Raw genomic sequence first — 22337 nt, forward strand, 5'->3', positions numbered from 1 at the left:
CTGATATAGACCTACCCCTGATATAGACCTACCCCTGGTATAGACCTACCCCTGGTATAGACCTACCCCTGATATAGACCTACCCCTGATATAGACCTACCCCTGATATAGGCCTACCCTGATATAGACCTATCCCTGATATAGACCTACCCCTGATATAGGCCTACCCCTGATATCGGCCTACCCCTGATATAGACCTACCCCTGATATAGGCCTACCCCTGATATAGGCCTACCCCTGATATAGGCCTACCCCTGATATAGACCTACCCCTGATATAGGCCTTCCCCTGATATAGGTCTAGCCCTGATATAGGCCTACCCCCGAGTCATACTGACATGCAACGTGTTTAGCTCATAGAGGCAGACCGTCTATCTGCTTGGTCTCTAGGCTAGTTGTCCACGGTAAATATTTAATACCAAATAATTTCACAACTTCTTTTTTTGAATAGGCAGTGAGAATTAATGTTCATCATTGTTGCTTATCAGGAATATGATGTGCTGAGGACCATGGCAATAGAGGTGTGGTTATAAGGACTTGTGGGTAATGGGTATCGGGGTTGAAAGACCACATATAGACTGTTGAATGGCTATTTTTGAACTTCTAGAAGCATCAATATCGATGTAACAATGTTAGACCTTCCCCTGATACCAGAACAGTAAGGATCTATACATCGACGGAGGGAGTACTCCAAGAAGCGCCAAGAGGCGGGGACCCGCCTGAGCGCCTGCGATAGGCTGGGCAAGTTTAAACCACGCCCAGTCTCTACTGTGATAGGCCAACAGACGGGTTCGCCTATGTCCATCACAGTATAAGAACACTGTTTACATACATCTTGTCAGTTCTCTGTTCTGCCCTGCGTGGTATTACAGTGAGCCCGTATATACGAAAGTTGCATTTGCCATTTATTACTTAGCTAATAAAAAATACATAGTATAAAATCGGTGACTCATTGTTATATTTATCCTGATACCAGATTCGAATTTACACAACTCTAACAACATACACTTGTTCTCTGCCATGAACCTTTATACACCCCTAGGAAACCTTTGTAAGAGGTCAACTCGGGTCATAGAGTCCCCCAAAAATATATTTTCGTTGTTTTTTGTGGCTCAGTCTTATGGCTTGGCACAAATTATCCTATGCATGAATTGAACATAATTCTGCAATCCCCCTGGTGGCCATGGGGTGCTCAGTAGCAACACCAACAGTTGGCTTTTCCCCAAACGTTGATGATTTTTAAAAATCAAGAATAGATTAACATATCCGAACGTTATTTGACATGAAGGTTTAGTAAGGGGTCCTTATTAAATCAAAAGAACACATGTCAAATTTAAATAGTTACCGAAAAACACCTTTCAAAAAGTGCACTACTTCAGACATTGAATTGGCATGTGCTGATGCAGTACAGCATTATGTATGTCCTAATGAATGTACACATCATTCTACACATCAATTAGAATGATAATAGCGAAGATATTGATTTTTTTTAAACGGTTAGGGTTAGTAAAAGAAAACTGCAAAATGGCGTCACATTTGTAGTTCACAACTTTTCCGGTTTCTGTAACAAGATTATATCTGTTACATCAATTATTTAATAGAATCCGACAATGTTTACGACATTCAAATGAAAGTAACATTGCGTAAGAATAATTTATGAATAGTTTAAAAATGTTTAAAAATGTAATCAGAAAATTCAGAAACGTAGTCTATTACGTCACGGGCATTGCGACGCACAAAACCAAAACAAACCGACTGAACGACCAAACCGAAGACGTGGCCAAACAACACAGATATATATACGTGCATGTTCACAATTCTCCCACTATGTCAGGCCTGCCTGCATAACTTTCATTTATTTCATCTAATTTTAGTAATAATACGGTGTTGCTAATAGTATCGATAAGAGTATGTCACTTGCAACCGGCCTGTTCAGGATGGGACAACCCCCATTTCAATAGGAACATTTCCACGTTTGTAGCTTAACACACAAGGCTATGCATTATTCTTCCCAGAAGATGTCATAATTGGGTCAGAATAATAAAATACAATAATCACTTCAATCATTCTGTGTCCATACTTTTGATGATTCATTGCGAGTGCCTGTAGATTCTAGGCAACATTTTTCAACTAACCGGTTTCATCTGCAGCTGATGGGAGTCAGTTCTTGTACAAGTAAAGTAGCCCTCTGGAAAACGACTTGAGAGTCTAGAAGTAACGGGTCAAAGTACTCAGTACTAGTTCAGCATGTGTACATCTCATTCATACATAAGGAATCGTTGACTTAAAATAGGGTGACCAGTTTTCCGTGGCCTGTCCCCGGCTGGAGATGTCCCCGTTTTTAATTGTGCGTTAAAAACAGACTGCAAAGTGAACTAATATTTTACGTGGCAAGAAAGACCGGGCATCAGAGTCAACCGGTTGACGTCTCAATCTTATTGTGCTTGTTTTGTCCAGCAGAGGGGGCCGCTCGCGACAGCAGCTTCATTCACTCTTCTTCTTCTACTAACTACTTGCTCGCGCCAGTTTTAGAGGAAACTGCTGTGGAAAACTCGGCCGGAAGTGTCAAGTGAATCCATAACATCACCACAAACGGCTTTTCAAGCCAGGTAAGTTACACTCGTTTGAGATACTAGCTAATGATGTTCTTTCACAACTTATTTTATAGTTAAATGGTCTGCGTTATATGGTTTTAAATAGGTTATGCTAGCTGACATTAGCTATGTCGACTAAGTTATCTAGCTCGGTTAGCCAGCTGCTGTCATGGTAACGAGGTTAAAAAACGTTCACATGTAAACATGCAGTGGACGGGCTATTTTGAAAATATGATTATATTAAATTAATGCACAATTAATTATGAGAATATTTATTTGTAGATTACAATTGTAATGGTTTGGCATTATAAGTAGTGTGAACATATATTTAGACATTTTCATGGATAACATTAGCATACTGTTTTCTGTTAGAGAGTGGAGAGGAGGAAGACTGGATAGGAAGAAGAGTGAGACAGAGGAGGAAAGGTTAAGATATGATTACAGAGCCTGACAATTTATTATTCCAAACAATGTTTTTGAGATAAAATACAAAATGAGGCAAGCAATGAGAATCTGTTAACCAAAGTATTTTATCTAATAGTGTTCTATTTATTAATAAAGATTGGAGAAGGACAAATGAAGGGAGTAAAAAGAGTGAAGGAGGAGAGTGAAGAAGAGTGAGGTGGAACGGTGAAGAGAAGGAAAGGAAGAAAGATCAGGAAGACGATTGGAGGAGAAGAAAACGTTGAGAGTAAGAAGAGTGACACAAGGAGAGTGAAGAAGAGCAGACAGGAGGAACAATTATACACATACCTTTTTTGAATCATTCTTCACTACGGCTGTTGCTGTCTTTGTTGGACTTCTGAGAGAGCTAGAGGGAAATGGTGCAATGTCTAGAGAGCTTTCTCAAAACCTCCCAATCGTTCTTCACTGTGGCTGTGAACTACTTGCAGGCATTGGGAAAGCACACAGATAATCTAAAAGATGTACTTTGTCTCCTTTTAAAAGGCAACCTCAGCGTGAAGAGATCCAGAAGGCAGCAGCCACACTGCAGGAAAAATGCCCCCATGTGACCATGAATGAGGATGCATTGCTTGATGAGGTTACTGGCCTGCAAGAGTTCCTAAAGGGGAGGGATCGCTTGAAGAATGGAAAACATTGGAGACACCGCTTAGTCAGAGATGGAGTTACCCACTTCAAAGAGAACCACATCCCACACACTAACCTGGCTAGATTAGCTTCTGTTGTCATGTGCTTACCTGGAAGTAATAGACCAGTCGAGAGAGTGTTCTCCCAAATGAATGATATATGGACAGCAGCAAGAAATAGGTTCACTGTTCCTGCCATCAAGGCCATGCTTATTGTAAAGACAAACTTCAACCTCCGCTGCCAGGAGTTCATGGAGAAGCTGGCCAAAGACGGAGCAATCCTGAAGAAGATACATTGTTCTGAGAAATATACAGATTAGGTTGGAATAAGTGGTAACTACATAATCTCATCACCGTCTTATTTCTTCATTATGTTGTTAAGTATTTCACATAGACTATTGTCTGTTTTTTAAAGGTCACATGTTCTCTTCTGCTCTTATTCTACCCAGACTAGCAGGACCACTGATTGGCTGTTCAGATCAGTTCTACCCAGACTACCAGGACCACTGAATGGCTGTTCAGATCAGTTCTACCCAGACTACCAGGACCCCTGAATGGCTGTTCAGATGAGTTCTACCTAGACTAGCAGGACCCCTGAATGGCTGTTCAGATCAGTTCTACCCAGACTAGCAGGACCACTGAATGTCTGTTCAGATCAGTTCTACCCAGACTACCAGGACCACTGAATGGCTGTTCAGATCAGTTCTACCCAGACTACCAGGACCCCTGAATGGCTGTTCAGATGAGTTCTACCCAGACTAGCAGGACCCCTGAATGGCTGTTCAGATCAGTTCTACCCAGACTAGCAGGACCACTGAATGGCTGTTCAGATCAGTTCTACCCAGACTACTGAATGTCTGTTCAGATCAGTTCTGTCTTGTCTATAGTGTTTCTGTAGTATAGGTGTTTTCTCTGTCACAGTGGGCCTGTTAGACTAAATACATGAAACCGGAATTATCCCCCTTTATTTCATAGATAATAACATTGGATATTTTAATGATATATTGATATTATATATAATAGATAATAACATAGGATATTTTAATGATATATTGATAATATATATAATAGATAATAACATAGGATATTGTAATGATATATTGATATTATATATAATAGATAATAACATTGGATATTTTAATGATATATTGATATTATATATAATAACAGTGGATATTTAATGATATATTGATATTATATATAATAGATAATAACATTGGATATTTAATGATATATTGATATTATATATAATAGATAATAACATTGGATATTGTAATGATATATTGATATTATATATAATAGATAATAACATTGGATATTGTAATGATATATTGATATTATATATAATAACAACAGTAGATATTTAATGATATATTGATATTATATATAATAGATAATAACATTGGCTATTTTAATGATATATTGATATTATATATAATAACAGTGGATATTTAATGATATATTGATATTATATATAATAACATTGGATATTTTAATGATATATTGATATTATATATAATAGATAATAACATAGGATATTTTAATGATATATTGATAATATATATAATAGATAATAACATAGGATATTGTAATGATATATTGATATTATATATAATAGATAATAACATTGGATATTTTAATGATATATTGACCTCCGACCTGTAAATGTCCCCGGTTTTAATTTCAGAAATCTGGTCACCTTAACTTAAAATCCCATGACTAATGTACTGATGTAGCTCCATGGGAGGAGTGAAACCTGCAGACCTTACTTTGTTTACAAACATTGGAGTAGAACAAAAACATCTATTTTGGGATCTGATGGCAGTTGAACTATATTTATGAGGCATTTATAAATGATATTCTTCAAGCATCCATAAGTGGATGTATCAACTGCAGATTGTCCATTTAAAGGGGTCGGACCTGGTCATGTGACCGGGCAAAAGCAGTAACAGACGAGCGCCCTTCTCCAATCTGTACCACATGACACATTGTCAACAAGAAAGAAACATAAACCTTTATTTTCCATAAAATGTTCAAACTATTTTTCCTTAGGAAGGCAGATAAAGCACATCTACAAAACAAATGGAATCACTTTCCACCCAATGCAAACTGCACCCACCCAAACGAACACCGTCAGTCTGGGACAGATTCCTCGTCATCAGAGCTGTAGTGGATGATGTCATCTAGGTCCTCTTCCAGGAGGTCATCTATGAAGTTATCTTCTAGGAGGGAGGTGTCTTGGCCCATAACTTTGCTGTATACCAGTTTGACAGAGTCCTGGTGTCCTGCTGACTCTCCTCTGAAGCATGGAGAAGAGACCTCTGCTCCCAGCTTCCGACTGATTCAATTGCCAACCTGACACCAACAATCGTAATGTGTCGGGTAAATACAATGAAGTATTCCTTAAATACAATATCAATTACAGGGTGCCAACATCAATACATTTTAATGAAAGTTCCCCTACTTTGCCTGCTTAGGTCAGGTGCCACATGTGAAGCAAGGTCTTGCACATTCTCCGATTCCCTCTTTAGGCTTTCCCAGTGCTGCTGGACTTCCTTTAGGACAATTACCTCTTCCTCCTTCAGCCGTCTCAGGAGCATCACCCGGTCAAAGGCTATTGTCTTTGTGAGTAGGTCAGCTGTAAATTCAGAAGAATGCAATGTGGATTTGTAACTTTAATGGCAGTGCTGTCTGTGTTTGAGCAACTGAACAAACACAGATAGCAAAACAGAAACATAGTTATTGTGACACACAAACATACTACTTACTTTGTCCGTGCAGCTCCCGAGGACACTCAGCTCCCGAGGACACTCAGCTCCCGAGGACACTCAGCTCCCGAGGACACTCAGCTCCCGAGGACACTCAGCTCCAGAGGACACTCAGCTCCAGAGGACACTCAGCTCCAGAGGACACTCAGCTCCAGAGGACACTCAGCTCCTCCGAGGCACAGCTCCAGCACTCAGCTCCAGAGGACACTCAGCACTCAGCTCCAGAGGCCACTCAGCTCCAGAGGACACTCAGCTCCAGAGGACCACTCCAGCTCCCCAGAGGCCACACTCAGCTCCCGAGGACACTCAGCTCCCGAGGACACTCAGCTCCAGAGCTCCCGACACTCAGCTCCCGAGGACTCCCCAGAGGCCACTCCAGCTCCCGAGGCCACTCAGCTCCCGAGGCCACTCAGCTCCTGAGGCCACTCAGCTCCCGAGGCCACAGCTCCCGAGGACACTCAGCAGAGGACACTCAACTCCCGAGGCCACTCAGCTCCCGAGGCCACTCAGCTCCCGAGGCCACTCAGCTCCCGAGGACACTCAGCTCCAGAGGACACTCAGCTCCCGAGGCCACTCAGCTCCCAGGCCACTCAGCTCCCAGGGCCACTCAGCTCCCGAGGCCACTCAGCCCCGAGGCCACTCAGCTCCCGAGGCCACTCAGCTCCCGAGGCCACTCAGCTCCCGAGGCCACTCAGCTCCCGAGGCCACTCAACTCCCGAGGCCACTCAGCTCCCGAGGCCACTCAGCTCCCGAGGCCACTCAGCTCCCGAGGCCACTCAGCTCCCGAGGCCACTCAGCTCCCGAGGCCACTCAGCTCCCGAGGCCACTCAGCTCCCGAGGACACTCAGCTCCCGAGGCCACTCAGCTCCCGAGGCCACTCAGCTGCAGCTCCCCCGAGGGCTCCCGAGGACACTCAGCTCCCGAGGCCACTGCAGCTCCCCCAGGGCCACTCAGCTCCCGAGGCCGTGCAGCTCCCAGGGCCACTCAGCTCCCGAGGCCGTGCAGCTCCCAGGGCCACTCAGCTCCCGAGGCCGTGCAGCTCCCAGGGCCACTCAGCTCCCGAGGCCGTGCAGCTCCCGAGGCCGTGCAGGAAGGTCTGCAGAAAGGATCTCATCTGCAGATGGTTTTGCTGAATCTGGTACAAGGGTGTTGTACTCCTCTGTGGCAGCTTTCGATTTGGCCTTTTCTTCCCATATCTTTCTGCACAGAGGGTCTTTTCTTCCCATATCTTTCTGCACAGAGGGTCTTTTCTTCCCATATCTTTCTGCACAGAGGGTCTTTTCTTCCCATATCTTTCTGCACAGAGGGTCTTTTCTTCCCATATCTTTCTGCACAGAGGGTCTTTTCTTCCCATATCTTTCTGCACAGAGGGTCTTTTATCTTCCCATATCTTTCTGCACAGAGGGTCTTTTCTTCCCATATCTTTCTGCACAGAGGGTCTTTTCTTCCCATATCTTTCTGCACAGAGGGTCTTTTCTTCCCATATCTTTCTGCACAGAGGGTCTTTTCTTCCCATATCTTTCTGCACAGAGGGTCTTTTCTTCCCATATCTTTCTGCACAGAGGGTCTTTTCTTCCCATATCTTTCTGCACAGAGGGTCTTTTCTTCCCATATCTTTCTGCACAGAGGGTCTTTTCTTCCCATATCTTTCTGCACAGAGGGTCTTTTCTTCCCATATCTTTCTGCACAGAGGGTCTTTTCTTTCATCCTTCTGTCATCAAAACAAAAGGAGAATGGAATTATTTGTTACATTTCATGACTTTGAAATGAAAGAGAAATGAAGTGTGTGCAATTCAATATTCATGAAATGTAACAAACCTGTCTGACAGTAGAGGTTTTGTTTCCTTTCCAGGGTCATTGGAGTACGCCATCTAAGGGTTAGAGCTCAGGGTCATTGGAGTACGCCATCTAAGGGTTAGAGCTCAGGGTCATTGGAGTACGCCATCTAAGGGTTAGAGCTCAGGGTCATTGGAGTACGCCATCTAAGGGTTAGAGCTCAGGGTCATTGAGTACGCCATCTAAGGGTTAGAGCTCAGGGTCATTGGAGTACGCCATCTAAGGGTTAGAGCTCAGGGTCATTGGAGTACGCCATCTAAGGGTTAGAGCTCAGGGTCATTGGAGTACGCCATCTAAGGGTTAGAGCTCAGGGTCATTGGAGTACGCCATCTAAGGGTTAGAGCTCAGGGTCATTGGAGTACGCCATCTAAGGGTTAGAGCTCAGGGTCATTGGAGTACGCCATCTAAGGGTTAGAGCTCAGGGTCATTGGAGTACGCCATCTAAGGGTTAGAGCTCAGGGTCATTGGAGTACACCATCTAAGGGTTAGAGCTCAGGTCATTGGAGTACGCCATCTAAGGGTTAGAGCTCAGGGTCATTGGAGTACGCCCTCTAAGGGTTAGAGCTCAGGGTCATTGGAGTACGCCATCTAAGGGTTAGAGCTCAGGGTCATTGGAGTACGCCATCTAAGGGTTAGAGCTCAGGGTCATTGGAGTACGCCATCTAAGGGTTAGAGCTCAGGGTCATTGGAGTACGCCATCTAAGGGTTAGAGCTCAGGGTCATTGGAGTACGCCCTCTTTTTTTATTATTATTATTTTTTTAACCTTTATTTAACTTGGCAAGTCAGTTAAGAACAAATTCTTATTTTCAATGACGGCAGTGGGTTGACTGCCTGTTCAGGGGCAGAACGACAGATTTGTACCTTGTCAACTCGGGGATTTGAACGTGCAACCTTCCGGTTACTAGCCCAACGCTCTAACCACTAGGCTACCCTGCCGACCTCTAAGGGTCATTGGAGTACCCAAGCCTCTCCACTACGTCAAGGTGACAGTCCAGGAGAGTTACATACAGGATTATTTATTTTATTTATTCATTTACCTGTATTAGCCCATTGCTGAACTTCCGTTGTCCAGTTGTACAGAGTCTCATCTCCTTCACCCATATCACTCTTAAACTTTTTGAGAGTCTGGGTCTCCTCCTTGATTTTTGCTGTTGTCTGAGATGGTTAACATGTCTGTTCCCCCCCACGGCCTGCAAGGGTTAACATGTCTGTTCCCCCACGGCCTGCACGGCCTGGATGGTTAACATGTCTGTTCCCCCCACGGCCTGGATGGTTAACATGTCTGTTCTCCCCCCACGGCCTGGATGGTTAACATGTTTGTTCCCCCACAGCCTGGATGGTTAACATGTCTGTTCACGGCCTGGATGGTTAACATGTCTGTTCCCCCACGGCCTGGATGGTTAACATGTCTGTTCCCCCACAACCTGGATGGTTAACATGTCTGTTCCCCCACAGCCTGGATGGTTAACATGTCTGTTTCCCTGGATGGTTAACATGTCTGTTCCCCCACGGCCTGGATGGTTAACATGTCTGTTCCCCCACATGGTTAACGGCCTGGTTGGTTAACATGTCTGTTCCCCCAGTCAGAGTCCTGGATATCACAGACCAGGCTGGACAGTCCTGTATATCACAGACCAGGCTGGGCAGTCATGTCCTGTATATCACAGACCAGGCTGGGCAGTCAGAGTCCTGTATATCACAGACCAGGCTGGACAGTCCTGTATATCACAGACCAGGCTGGGCAGTCAGAGTCCTGTATATCACAGACCAGGCTGGACAGTCCTGTATATCACAGACCAGGCTGGGCAGTCAGTCCTGTATATCACAGACCAGGCTGGGCAGTCAGAGTCCTGTATATCACAGACCAGGCTGGACAGTCCTGTATATCACAGACCAGGCTGGGCAGTCAGAGTCCTGTATATCACAGACCAGGCTGGACAGTCCTGTATATCACAGACCAGGCTGGACAGTCCTGTATATCACAGACCAGGCTGGACAGTCCTGTATATCACAAGAGGGACACAGATAAGGGGCAGGACAGTGGTGCAGGAGGCTAACACCCTGTAGCAAGAGAGACCTGCAGTTTAACCCAGTTTTAACATAGGAGGCTAACAGACTGAGACCTGCAGTTTAACCCAGTTTTAACATAGGAGGCTAACACACTGAGACCTGCAGTTTAACCCAGTTTTAACATAGGAGGCTAACACACTGAGACCTGCAGTTTAACCCAGTTTTAACATAGGAGGCTAACACACTGAGACCTGCAGTTTAACCCAGTTTTAACATAGGAGGCTAACAGACTGAGACCTGCAGTTTAACCCAGTTTTAACATAGGAGGCTAACAGACTGAGACCTGCAGTTTAACCCAGTTTTAACATAGGAGGCTAACAGACTGAGACCTGCAGTTTAACCAGTTTTAACATAGGAGGCTAACAGACTGAGACCTGCAGTTTAACCCAGTTTTAACATAGGAGGCTAACAGACTGAGACCTGCAGTTTAACCCAGTTTTAACATAGGAGGCTAACACACTGAGACCTGCAGTTTAACCCAGTTTTAACATAGGAGGCTAACACACTGAGACCTGCAGTTTAACCCAGTTTTAACATAGGAGGCTAACACACTGAGACCTGCAGTTTAATCCAGTTTTAACATAGGAGGCTAACAGACTGAGACCTGCAGTTTAACCCAGTTTTAACATAGGAGGCTAACACACTGAGACCTGCAGTTTAACCCAGTTTTAACATAGGAGGCTAACACACTGAGACCTGCAGTTTAACCCAGTTTTAACATAGGAGGCTAACAGACTGAGACCTGCAGTTTAACCCAGTTTTAACATAGGAGGCTAACACACTGAGACCTGCAGTTTAACCCAGTTTTAACATAGGAGGCTAACAGACTGAGACCTGCAGTTTAACCCAGTTTTAACATAGGAGGCTAACAGACTGAGACCTGCAGTTTAACCCAGTTTTAACATAGGAGGCTAACACACTGAGACCTGCAGTTTAACCCAGTTTTAACATAGGAGGCTAACACACTGAGACCTGCAGTTTAACCCAGTTTTAACATAGGAGGCTAACACACTGAGACCTGCAGTTTAACCCAGTTTTAACATAGGAGGCTAACACACTGAGACCTGCAGTTTAACCCAGTTTTAACATAGGAGGCTAACAGACTGAGACCTGCAGTTTAACCCAGTTTTAACATAGGAGGCTAACACACTGAGACCTGCAGTTTAACCCAGTTTTAACATAGGAGGCTAACACACTGAGACCTGCAGTTTAACCCAGTTTTAACATAGGAGGCTAACAGACTGAGACCTGCAGTTTAACCCAGTTTTAACATAGGAGGCTAACACACTGAGACCTGCAGTTTAACCCAGTTTTAACATAGGAGGCTAACAGACTGAGACCTGCAGTTTAACCCAGTTTTAACATAGGAGGCTAACACACTGAGACCTGCAGTTTAACCCAGTTTTAACATAGGAGGCTAACAGACTGAGACCTGCAGTTTAACCCAGTTTTAACATAGGAGGCTAACAGACTGAGACCTGCAGTTTAACCCAGTTTTAACATAGGAGGCTAACACACTGAGACCTGCAGTTTAACCCAGTTTTAACATAGGAGGCTAACAGACTGAGACCTGCAGTTTAACCCAGTTTTAACATAGGAGGCTAACACACTGAGACCTGCAGTTTAATCCAGTTTTAACATAGGAGGCTAACACACTGAGACCTGCAGTTTAATCCAGTTTTAACATAGGAGGCTAACAGACTGAGACCTGCAGTTTAACCCAGTTTTAACATAGGAGGCTAACACACTGAGACCTGCAGTTTAACCCAGTTTTAACATAGGAGGCTAACACACTGAGACCTGCAGTTTAACCCAGTTTTAACATAGGAGGCTAACACACTGAGACCTGCAGTTTAACCCAGTTTTAACATAGGAGGCTAACACACTGAGACCTGCAGTTTAACCCAGTTTTAACATAGGAGGCTAACACACTGAGACCTGCAGTTTAACCCAGTTTTAACATAGGAGGCTAACACACTGAGACCTGCAGTTTAACCCAGTTTTAACATAGGAGGCTAACACACTGAGACCTGCAGTTTAAACCTAGTTGTCGTACTGGAAATAAAGTTATGTTACACAAAGTGTTGTAACAAAATGTAACATAGTTAACCTGAAGTCAGACATTGGTAAAGCTGAGTATCATTTATTGTTACCCTGTAATGTAACATAGTTAACCTGAAGTCAGACATTGGTAAAGCTGAGTATCATTTATTGTTACCCTGTAATGTAACATAGTTAACCTGAAGTCAGACATTGCTAAAGCTGAGTATCATTTATTGTTACCCTGTAATGTAACATAGTTAACCTGAAGTCAGACATTGGTAAAGCTGAGTATCATTTATTGTTACCCTGTAATGTAACATAGTTAACCTGAAGTCAGACATTGGTAAAGCTGAGTATCATTTATTGTTACCCTGTAATGTAACATAGTTAACCTAAAGTCAGACATTGCTAAAGCTGAGTATCATTTATTGTTACCCTGTAATGTAACATAGTTAACCTGAAGTCAGACATTGGTAAAGCTGAGTATCATTTATTGTTACCCTGTAATGTAACATAGTTAACCTGAAGTCAGACATTGGTAAAGCTGAGTATCATTTATTGTTACCCTGTAATGTAACATAGTTAACCTGAAGTCAGACATTGGTAAAGCTGAGTATCATTTATTGTTACCCTGTAATGTAACATAGTTAACCTGAAGTCAGACATTGGTAAAGCTGAGTATCATTTATTGTTACCCTGTAATGTAACATAGTTAACCTGAAGTCAGACATTGGTAAAGCTGAGTATCATTTATTGTTACCCTGCCAAAGAGGTCAGTTCGCTGCTCCAAAATCCACATAAACCACAGACAGGACATTCCTGGGGCTGACACTTTCAGCTCCTCAAAAGAGCTGAACAGATCTGCCTGGTATCTGGTGTCACAGTGGCAGGCCAGTACCCATATAGATCTACCTGGTATATGGTGTCACAGTGGCAGGCCAGTACCCATTCTTTATCTAATCTGCCTGGTATCTGGTGTCACAGTGGCAGGCCAGTGCCCATATAGATCTACCTGGTATATGGTGTCACAGTGGCAGGCCAGTACCCATTCTTTATAGATCTACCTGGTATCTGGTGTCACAGTAGCAGGCCAGTACCCATTCTTTATAGATCTACCTGGTATCTGGTGTCACAGTGGCAGGCCAGTACCCATTCTTTATAGATCTACCTGGTATCTGGTGTCACAGTAGCAGGCCAGTACCCATTCTTTATAGATCTACCTGGTATATGGTGTCACAGTTGAAGTGTGCAGTATAATTCAGTAACACCCAGATGTAGTGCAGGGTTAGGGTATAGGAATAGGCTTAAAGGGGCATTCAGAAGTTGATAGAGCCATTTCTGGATTTCTATTAATGATTTATACCCATTGATTCTAGAAGATTATAGCTTATTAATGCCTCATGAGTTTAATTCAACTGTCGTAACCCATCAGAACCCAAACTATAAGCTTGTTTTAGTCAATGTTTGCAAACAAAGTCAATGTAAAGAAACACTGTATATCCTTAAAACATGGTTAAAACTATTATTTTAATAACATTTATGGTAAGTTATTGCAATAATAGGTCTGTCAATAAACTGAAAGTGGTTCCATTTCGCCAAACCGTCACTCAGCATTTAACCAAAACAGGGGAGTGTGCTTTGAACCAAAACAGGGGAGTGTGCTTTGAACCAAAACAGGGGAGTGTGCTTTGAACCAAAACAGGGGAGTGTTGTTGTTATTGTTTCAACTACCGATTACAGATTTAATAAAAATACAATCAATTCATTACAAGGCCACTGAATAACAAGGAATCGTATAGATTAATATATTCAATCGCTCATCAATACCTGATTCTTCCTCCTCGGTGACTGGCCCAAAATGTTGCACTAGTCTGGCTCTTGATGCACTGGCCCTTGGAGCTGAAAGAATTGGTCATAAAAAGGTTTTTAATTCAAAAGATTTGCTGGAGTTCTGACTCTCCTTTGGTTCAATATGTATTTTCATCCGAGACAGACAACAGTTAGAGACAGGGAAAGGTGGGATCAGACCTGCATGTCATGTATTATGTGCTGTGGGTAGATGGTACTAGACCGGCCTATGTGCTACGATACCGTATGTTTGAAAGGAGAAAGTCAGATCAGGAACCAATCAAATGAAACACCTAGACAGGATGAAACTTACCAACAGAAGTGGATGCAGTTGCTTCCTGGTTGCAGGAACAATCTGTCCTCTCTCAGCCCTTTGTCTCCATCTGAATCCCTGGAGGCTTGTTTGGCTTTTTCCTTCTTATTAGCCTAAAAAGTGCATTTCAATTATCATGGCTGGCCCACTAATAAAAGTCTCCCACAAGCATGATTTTCTTCTGCACATATGGAGCAAGACTTTTATTTTCAGGTAAGGTGAAGTGATTTGTCAGCTGAGGAAAGACACCTGTTGTAGACCCATGTTGTGGCTCACTCACACAACTAACATGTGTCGAAGTTCACAAGGATGCTAACAAGTGCACCCTTGTGCCTCAATACTCATTATCATTGATGCCCGTGTTCAGGTCATATCCCGGAGTCTATGTTTAACATTGTGCCATGTGGGGTCTACTTTGAACCACAAAGAGCATTGATAAATGATAACGCTGTGGTGCTGGGGTTGTGTTGGGAATATTTATGTACGTGTGGGAGCTGTAGGGGTTACATTACCGGTAATATATGACTTGTTACATTACCCGTTCTGGGTTGAGCTCCTCAGCCAGCCTTTTTGCCTCGTTAATTTCCTCGTCCAGTTGGGCTTGTGGGTCCTTCTCTTGGTTGAGCTCCTCAGCCAGTCTTTCTGCCTCGTTAATGGCCTCGTCCTGTTGGGCGTGGGGTCCTTCTCTTGGTTGAGCTCCTCAGCCAGCCTTTTTGCCTCGTTAATGGCCTCGTCCAGTGGGTCTTGCGGGTCCTTCTCTTGGTTGAGCTCCTCAGCCAGTCTTTCTGCCTCGTTACTGGCCTCGTCCTGTTGGGCTTGGGGGTACTTCTCTTGGTTGAGCTCCTCAGCCAGCCTTTTTGCCTTGTTAATGGCCTCGTCCTGTTGGGCTTGGGGGTCCTTCTCTTGGTTGAGCTCCTCAGCAAGGCGTTCTGCCTCGTTAAGTTGGTCTTAAGGATCCTCAGAGGCTGTATCATCTCAAAAAAAACATAGAGACAACGTCCAATCCTAACACATTCCTTCACATAGTAACGTCCCCCGTCTATGAGAAACGCTGCATGTCACTGATAGTGTGTTTTACTGTCCTGCATGTCACTAAAGGTCTCCATCCTCCTCCACACAGACTGACTGATCTACAAATCACCAAGCATAACAAATACATATCTATTATTACTTGCAGATCAGTCAGTCTGTCACCATTTACCAACAATGCACTATTATTCTGTCACTTCCTGGTTCATGTTGTTCTATGACATGTGTACAACTCCAGTCCTTAAAGGCTACAGTGTCGACAGATCAATCAGATCATTGACTAGTTAGGACCTCCTCTCACCTGATTGACAGGATTTCATCAACTCCTTTACGTCCCTCCTAGGGTCCCTGGTTCGGGTATGGGCGAGGGGACGGTCTAAAGTTATACTGTTACACTAGGGTCCCTGGTTCGGGTATGGGTGAGGGGACGGTCTAAAGTTATACTGTTACACTAGGGTCCCTGGTTCGCGCCCGGGCGAGGGGACGGTCTAAAGTTATACTGTTACACTAGCGTCCCTGGTTCGGGTATGGGCGAGGGGGGGACGGTCTAAAGTTATACTGTTACACTAGGGTCCCTGGTTCGGGTATGGGTGAGGGGACGGTCTAAAGTTACTGTTACACTAGGGTCCCTGGTTCGGGTATGGGTGAGGGGGGGACGGTCTAAAGTTATACTGTTACACTAGGGTCCCTGGTTCGGGTATGGGTGAGGGGACGGTCTAAAGTTATACTGTTACACTAGGGTCCCTGGTTCACTAGCGCCCGGGGTCCCTGAGGGCGAGGGACGGTCTAAAGTTATACGGTCTAAAGTTATACTGTTACACTAGCGTCCCTGGTTCGGGTATGGGCGAGGGGACGGTCTAAATACTGTTATACTGTTATACTGTTACACTAGGGTCCCTGGTTCAGGTATGGGCGAGGGACGGTCTAAAGTTATACTGTTACACTAGGTTCCCTTGTTCGGGTATGGGCGAGGGGACGGTCTAAAGTTATACTGTTACACTATGGTCCCTGGTTCGGGTATGGGCGAGGGGACGGTCTAAAGTTATACTGTTACACTAGGGTCCCTGGTTCGGGTATGGGCGAGGGGTCTACGGTCTAAAGTTATACTGTTACACTAGGGTCCCTGGTTCGGGTATGGGCGAGGGGACGGTCTAAAGTTATACTGTTACACTAGGGTCCCTGGTTCGGGTATGGGCGAGGGGACGGTCTAAAGTTATACTGTTACACTAGGGTCCCTGGTTCAGGTATGGGCGAGGGGACGGTCTAAAGTTATACTGTTACACTAGGGTCCCTCTCTCCTTCCAAGGACAAGTCACAAGATGAATACAGATTAAGTGGCAATGTGTATTTCTTTGAAGATGCAAAGAGGAAAAAGGGGAATAGATGTAATGTATAGGTGGTAAAATAATAAGTGAATGATATCCAAATATACACAAGTAATGCAACATAAATATCCACACATGCAACTTTCTGTATTGGCCTTAGTTACGTAACCTTCCTTACTGGTTTAACACGTTTTAAAACCAAACACTTTAACAAACACAAAACAAATGTGTAACATGCTGTATTTCTGACAACAAGGGACGAACTGGCGGCCTTCCTGTGATCTGTCCAGGGTCCAGACATCTGGTGTGGGAGAAAGACTTATAAACAACACATGTCACATGACCGGATGAGGTAAGACCTATAAACAACACATGTCACATGATCGGATGAGGTAAAACCTATAAACAACACATGTCACATGACCGGATGAGGTAAAACCTATAAACACATGTCACATGACCGGATGAGGTAAAACCTATAAACAACACATGTCACATGACCGGATGAGGTAACTGATTGAATGTTAAATTACGAGACAGAGGCATTGATGCGAGTAACCAGTCTTGTTCAGAACATCACAACACATCCGGGTATCTCAAGCCCTATCTCACCCGTAAAACACATGAGTTGCAGTAATGAACATGTACCACCAGAGGGCAGCACTGCGCCATCTTACACCCATAACATCTTCCCTTTAATAAAGTAGGACAGGAGGTGTCAATTCACTAACAAAACAAACCTATTAACAATTTCCAACATCATTGTTGCAACTTTCTTTCCTCTTTTCTTTCCTTATTATGGGTTTGGTCATTTTGGTTGGCCAACAGGATTTAAGGATTTAACTACAATGACAACATACGTTTCCCCAAATGTTATACGAAAAATAATGTTTTGGTATTGATGGACTGCCACTACAAGGCTGCTATTGATGGATACCATTGGACTGCCACTACAAGGCTGCTATTGATGGATACCATTGGACTGACACTACAAGGCTGCTATTGATGGATACCATTGGACTGCCACTACAAGGCTGCTATTGATGGATACCATTGGACTGCCACTACAAGGCTGCTATTGATGGATACCATTGGACTGCCACTACAAGGCTGCTATTGATGGATACCATTGGACTGACACTACAAGGCTGCTATTGATGGATACCATTGGACTGCCACTACAAGGCTGCTATTGATGGATACCATTGGACTGCCACTACAAGGCTGCTATTGATGGATATCATTGGACTGCCACTACAAGGCTGGTATTGATGGATACATTGGACTGCCACTTCAAGGCTGCTATTGATGGATACCATTGGACTGCCACTACAAGGCTGCTATTGATGGATACCATTGGACTGCCACTACAAGGCTGCTATTGATGGATACCATTGGACTGCCACTACAAGGCTGCTATTGATGGATACCATTGGACTGCCACTACAAGGCTGCTATTGATGGATACCATTGGACTGCCACTACAAGGCTGCTATTGATGGATACCATTGGACTGCCACTACAAGGCTGCTATTGATGGATATCATTGGACTGCCACTACAAGGCTGCTATTGATGGATACCATTGGACTGCCACTACAAGGCTGCTATTGATGGATACCATTGGACTGTCACTACAAGGCTGCTATTGATGGATACCATTGGACTGCCACTACAAGGCTGCTATTGATGGATACCATTGGACTGCCACTACAAGGCTGCTATTGATGGATACCATTGGACTGTCACTACAAGGCTGCTATTGATGGATACCATTGGACTGCCACTTCAAGGCTGCTATTGATGGATACCATTGGACTGCCACTTCATTGTATTTTCAGTTACATTCTGGTCAATAAAAATGGTTGACAATTTTGTTCTTTGTAAGAAATACATGGAACTACAACAGAATAAAACACCATTAACCATCATGCATTGCTTACATTCATTCTATACTGAAAAGTATGTTCAGAAAAATCAAAAACAGTACATATAGGCATACAACCACAAAGTTTTAATAGGGAATAAAACAATACAAAATATCTATATATTCATAACGTAAAATAAATAAATGAAATACAGGCGATCGCGTCCATGGTTGTTGCAAAGGCTTGTCGTCTACTGGTTAAATTTGTGTCTTTCCGCACGAATTAAGTAGCAAATAAATTAGTGTATTTTTGAAGGAATTGAGCCACACGAAAATGCACAAAAACGCACGAAATCTACTGAAATACATTTTGTACATATATTTTATGATATACTGTATATGCATATGTATGTATATGTGCGAATTGAATGTGAGGCTGGGCTGGAATTGCAGTAACAAGAAAACAGGCTACAATAGCATCGAGGCCAACTTCCTCTACTGTCTGCTTGGACCAGCACGGGTATATGGATCCCCAAGGAAACCATCAAAGCCCACTGTCTGCTTGGATCAGCACGGATATATGGATCCCCAAGGAAACCATCAAAGCCCACTGTCTGCTTGGATCAGCACGGATATATGGATCCCCAAGGAAACCATCAAATCCCACTGTCTGCTTGGATCTGCACGGATATATGGATCCCCAAGGAAACCATCAAAGCCCACTGTCTGCTTGGATCAGCACAGATTTATGGATCCCCAAGGAAACCATCAAAGCCCACTGTCTGCTTGGATCTGCACGGATATATGGATCCCCAAGGAAACCATCAAATCCCACTGTCTGCTTGGATCAGCACGGATATATGGATCCCCAAGGAAACCATCAAATCCCACTGTCTGCTTGGATCAGCACGGATATATGGATCCCCAAGGAAACCATCAAATCCCACTGTCTGCTTGGATCTGCACGGATATATGGATCCCCAAGGAAACCATCAAAGCCCACTGTCTGCTTGGATCAGCACGGATATATGGATCCCCAAGGAAACCATCAAATCCCACTGTCTGCTTGGATCAGCACGGATATATGGATCCCCAAGGAAACCATCAAAGCCCACTGTCTGCTTGGATCAGCACGGATATATGGATCCCCAAGGAAACCATCAAAGCCCACCTGCCACCTGAGTTCAAGGACTATCCAGACACCCAGGTAGTGATGGACTACACTGAACTCCACTACCAGACACCCAGGTAGTGATGGACTGCACTGAACTAAAATGCCAGACACCATCTTCACTACTACTGCAGAGTGAGGTGTTTTCTTCCTACTAGACACACTGTACCTTTAAGGGCATGTTGGGAACGTCACCACATGGAGCTGTCACTGCTGTGTCATGGTTGTGTCCTGGATCTGTGAGTGACAAGGAGATCTGCAAGCAGTCTGGAATTATTTCCTCACTCACCCCTGACATGGCCATTATGGTGGATAAGGGCTTTCTCCTAGATGACATGGTTCCATCTACCAGCCAACCTTTCTGTCAAGACGTACCAGCACATGAGGTTAGGAAGACCCAATCCATTACCAGGCTAAGAGTGCATGAGGTTAGGGAGACCCAATCCATTACCAGGCTGAGAGTGCATGAGGTTAGGAAGACCCAATCCATTACCAGGCTGAGAGTGCATGAGGTTAGGAAGACCCAATCCATTACCAGGCTGAGAGTGCATGAGGTTAGGGAGACCCAATCCATTACCAGGCTGAGAGTGCATGAGGTTAGGAAGACCCAATCCATTACCAGGCTAAGAGTGCATGAGGTTAGGGAGACCCAATCCATTACCAGGCTGAGAGTATATGAGGTTAAGGGAGACCCAATCCTTTACCAGGCTGAGAGTGCATGAGGTTAAGAGAGACCCAATCCATTACCAGGCTGCATGTTGAAAGATCCGTAAAAGAGCACCAGCTGTTAGACAGTCATCCCCCTGACCATCTCAGGAGGCTGTTTGACAGTCATCCCTCTGACCATCTCAGGAGGCTGTTAGACAGTCATCCCCCTGACCATCTCAGGAGGCTGTTAGACAGTCATCCCCTGACCATCTCAGGAGGCTGTTAGACAGTCATCCCCTGACCATCTCAGGAGGCTGTTTGACAGTCATCCCTCTGACCATCTCAGGAGGCTGTTTGACAGTCATCCCCCTGACCATCTCAGGAGGCTGTTAGATAGTCATCCCCCTGACCATCTCGGGAGGCTGTTTGACAGTCATCCCTCTGACCATCTCAGGAGGCTGTTTGACAGTCATCCCTCTGACCATCTCAGGAGGCTGTTAGACAGTCATCCCCCTGACCATCTCAGGAGGCTGTTAGACAGTCATCCCCCTGACCATCTCACGAGGCTCCGGCTTCAGGTAAGGACATCAGCTCTCCATTCTGTATCTTCAGGTAAGGACATCAATGGGGTTTTAGGCTGGGTTTTTGTACAGCACTTTTTCTGTACAGGCTTTATAAATACATGTGATTTGATTTGAACTAGGGCCTCATTTAACTATACAGGAATACATTGTGTCTCAGTAAACACAATTACCAAAGACTGCATCAACAGATAACCAAATAACCTGTTAAGTGGGCCATTATAAATGGGGATTGGGGCCCATCATTAATATCTATTGATCAGATTAAACGTTGACTCTCTCCAACACATTTAGACCATGATGAGTGTCCCACATGAGATGTTTAACAAGGTCCCTAGTAGCAATCTATAACCTTTCCCCACTCTCATGCTGTGGGGCTTTTCACTCTTGCTCATGGACCTGTAACAGTCAGCCCTCATGGTGATCTCCCCTATCAGATACTCCTCTGTCCCCTATCAGATACTCCCCCGTCCCCTGTCAGATACTCCCCTGTCAGATACTCCCCTATCAGATACTCCCCTGTCAGATACTCCCCTGTCAGATACTCCCCTATCAGATACTCCCCTATCAGATACACCCCTATCAGATACTCCCCTGTCAGACACACCCCTATCAGATACTCCCCTGTCCCCTGTCAGATACTCCCCTGTCAGATACTCCTCTGTCCCCTATCAGATACTCCCCGTCCCCTGTCAGATACTCCCCTGTCAGATACTCCCTATCAGATACTCCCCTGTCAGATACTCCCCTGTCAGATACTCCCTATCAGATACTCCCCTATCAGATACACCCCTATCAGATACTCCCCTGTCAGACACACCCCTATCAGATACTCCCCTGTCCCCTGTCAGATACTCCCCTGTCAGACACACCCCTGTGCCCTGTCAGATACTCCCCTATCAGATATTCCCCTGTCAGACACTCCCCTGTCAGACACTCCCCTGTCAGACACTCCCCTGTCAGACACTCCCCTATCAGATACTCCCTATCAGGTACTCCCCTATCGGATACTCCCCTGTCAGATACTCCCCTGTCAGATACTCCCCTGTCAGATACTCCCTGTCAGATACTCCCTGTCAGATACCCCCTATCAGATACTCCCCTATCAGATACTCCCCTCAGTCCCCTATCAGATACTCCCCTATCAGATACTCCCC

General features: G+C 44.5%; 2 protein-coding genes and 2 long non-coding RNA genes across 6 annotated transcripts in view; all 4 read left to right on the plus strand.

Moving 5' to 3' along the window:
- LOC121847552 (probable ATP-dependent RNA helicase ddx17) overlaps nucleotides 1–22337 on the plus strand; it is a 269776-nt gene that overhangs the window by 243187 nt on the left and 4252 nt on the right. The window lies entirely within an intron of this gene.
- On the plus strand, nucleotides 2556–4366 carry LOC121847362. Its single transcript, XR_006084214.1, has 3 exons — nucleotides 2556–2608; nucleotides 3155–4014; nucleotides 4131–4366. It is a non-coding gene; the product is annotated as an uncharacterized LOC121847362 (long non-coding RNA).
- Nucleotides 5280–6613, plus strand: LOC112226433. Of its 2 annotated transcripts, none has more exons than XR_006084213.1 (3): nucleotides 5280–6063; nucleotides 6159–6306; nucleotides 6463–6613. It is a non-coding gene; the product is annotated as an uncharacterized LOC112226433 (long non-coding RNA). The 2 variants fall into 2 exon arrangements; XR_002949729.2 differs by having other exon boundaries at nucleotides 6213–6306.
- LOC112226514 lies at nucleotides 7363–20851 on the plus strand. 2 transcript variants are annotated; one of them, XM_042327971.1, is made up of 3 exons: nucleotides 7363–7587; nucleotides 17171–17423; nucleotides 17743–20851. In XM_042327971.1, exon 3 carries the CDS (start codon nucleotides 19115–19117, stop codon nucleotides 20030–20032), a length of 918 nt encoding a protein of 305 aa, XP_042183905.1. In that variant the 5' UTR covers nucleotides 7363–7587; nucleotides 17171–17423; nucleotides 17743–19114; the 3' UTR covers nucleotides 20033–20851. The 2 variants fall into 2 exon arrangements, with proteins under 2 accessions (XP_042183905.1, XP_042183904.1); XM_042327970.1 differs by having other exon boundaries at nucleotides 17171–17266.

Source organism: Oncorhynchus tshawytscha, linkage group LG10, assembly GCF_018296145.1.
Source record: "Oncorhynchus tshawytscha isolate Ot180627B linkage group LG10, Otsh_v2.0, whole genome shotgun sequence".
Taxonomy (NCBI): Eukaryota; Metazoa; Chordata; class Actinopteri; order Salmoniformes; family Salmonidae; genus Oncorhynchus; species Oncorhynchus tshawytscha.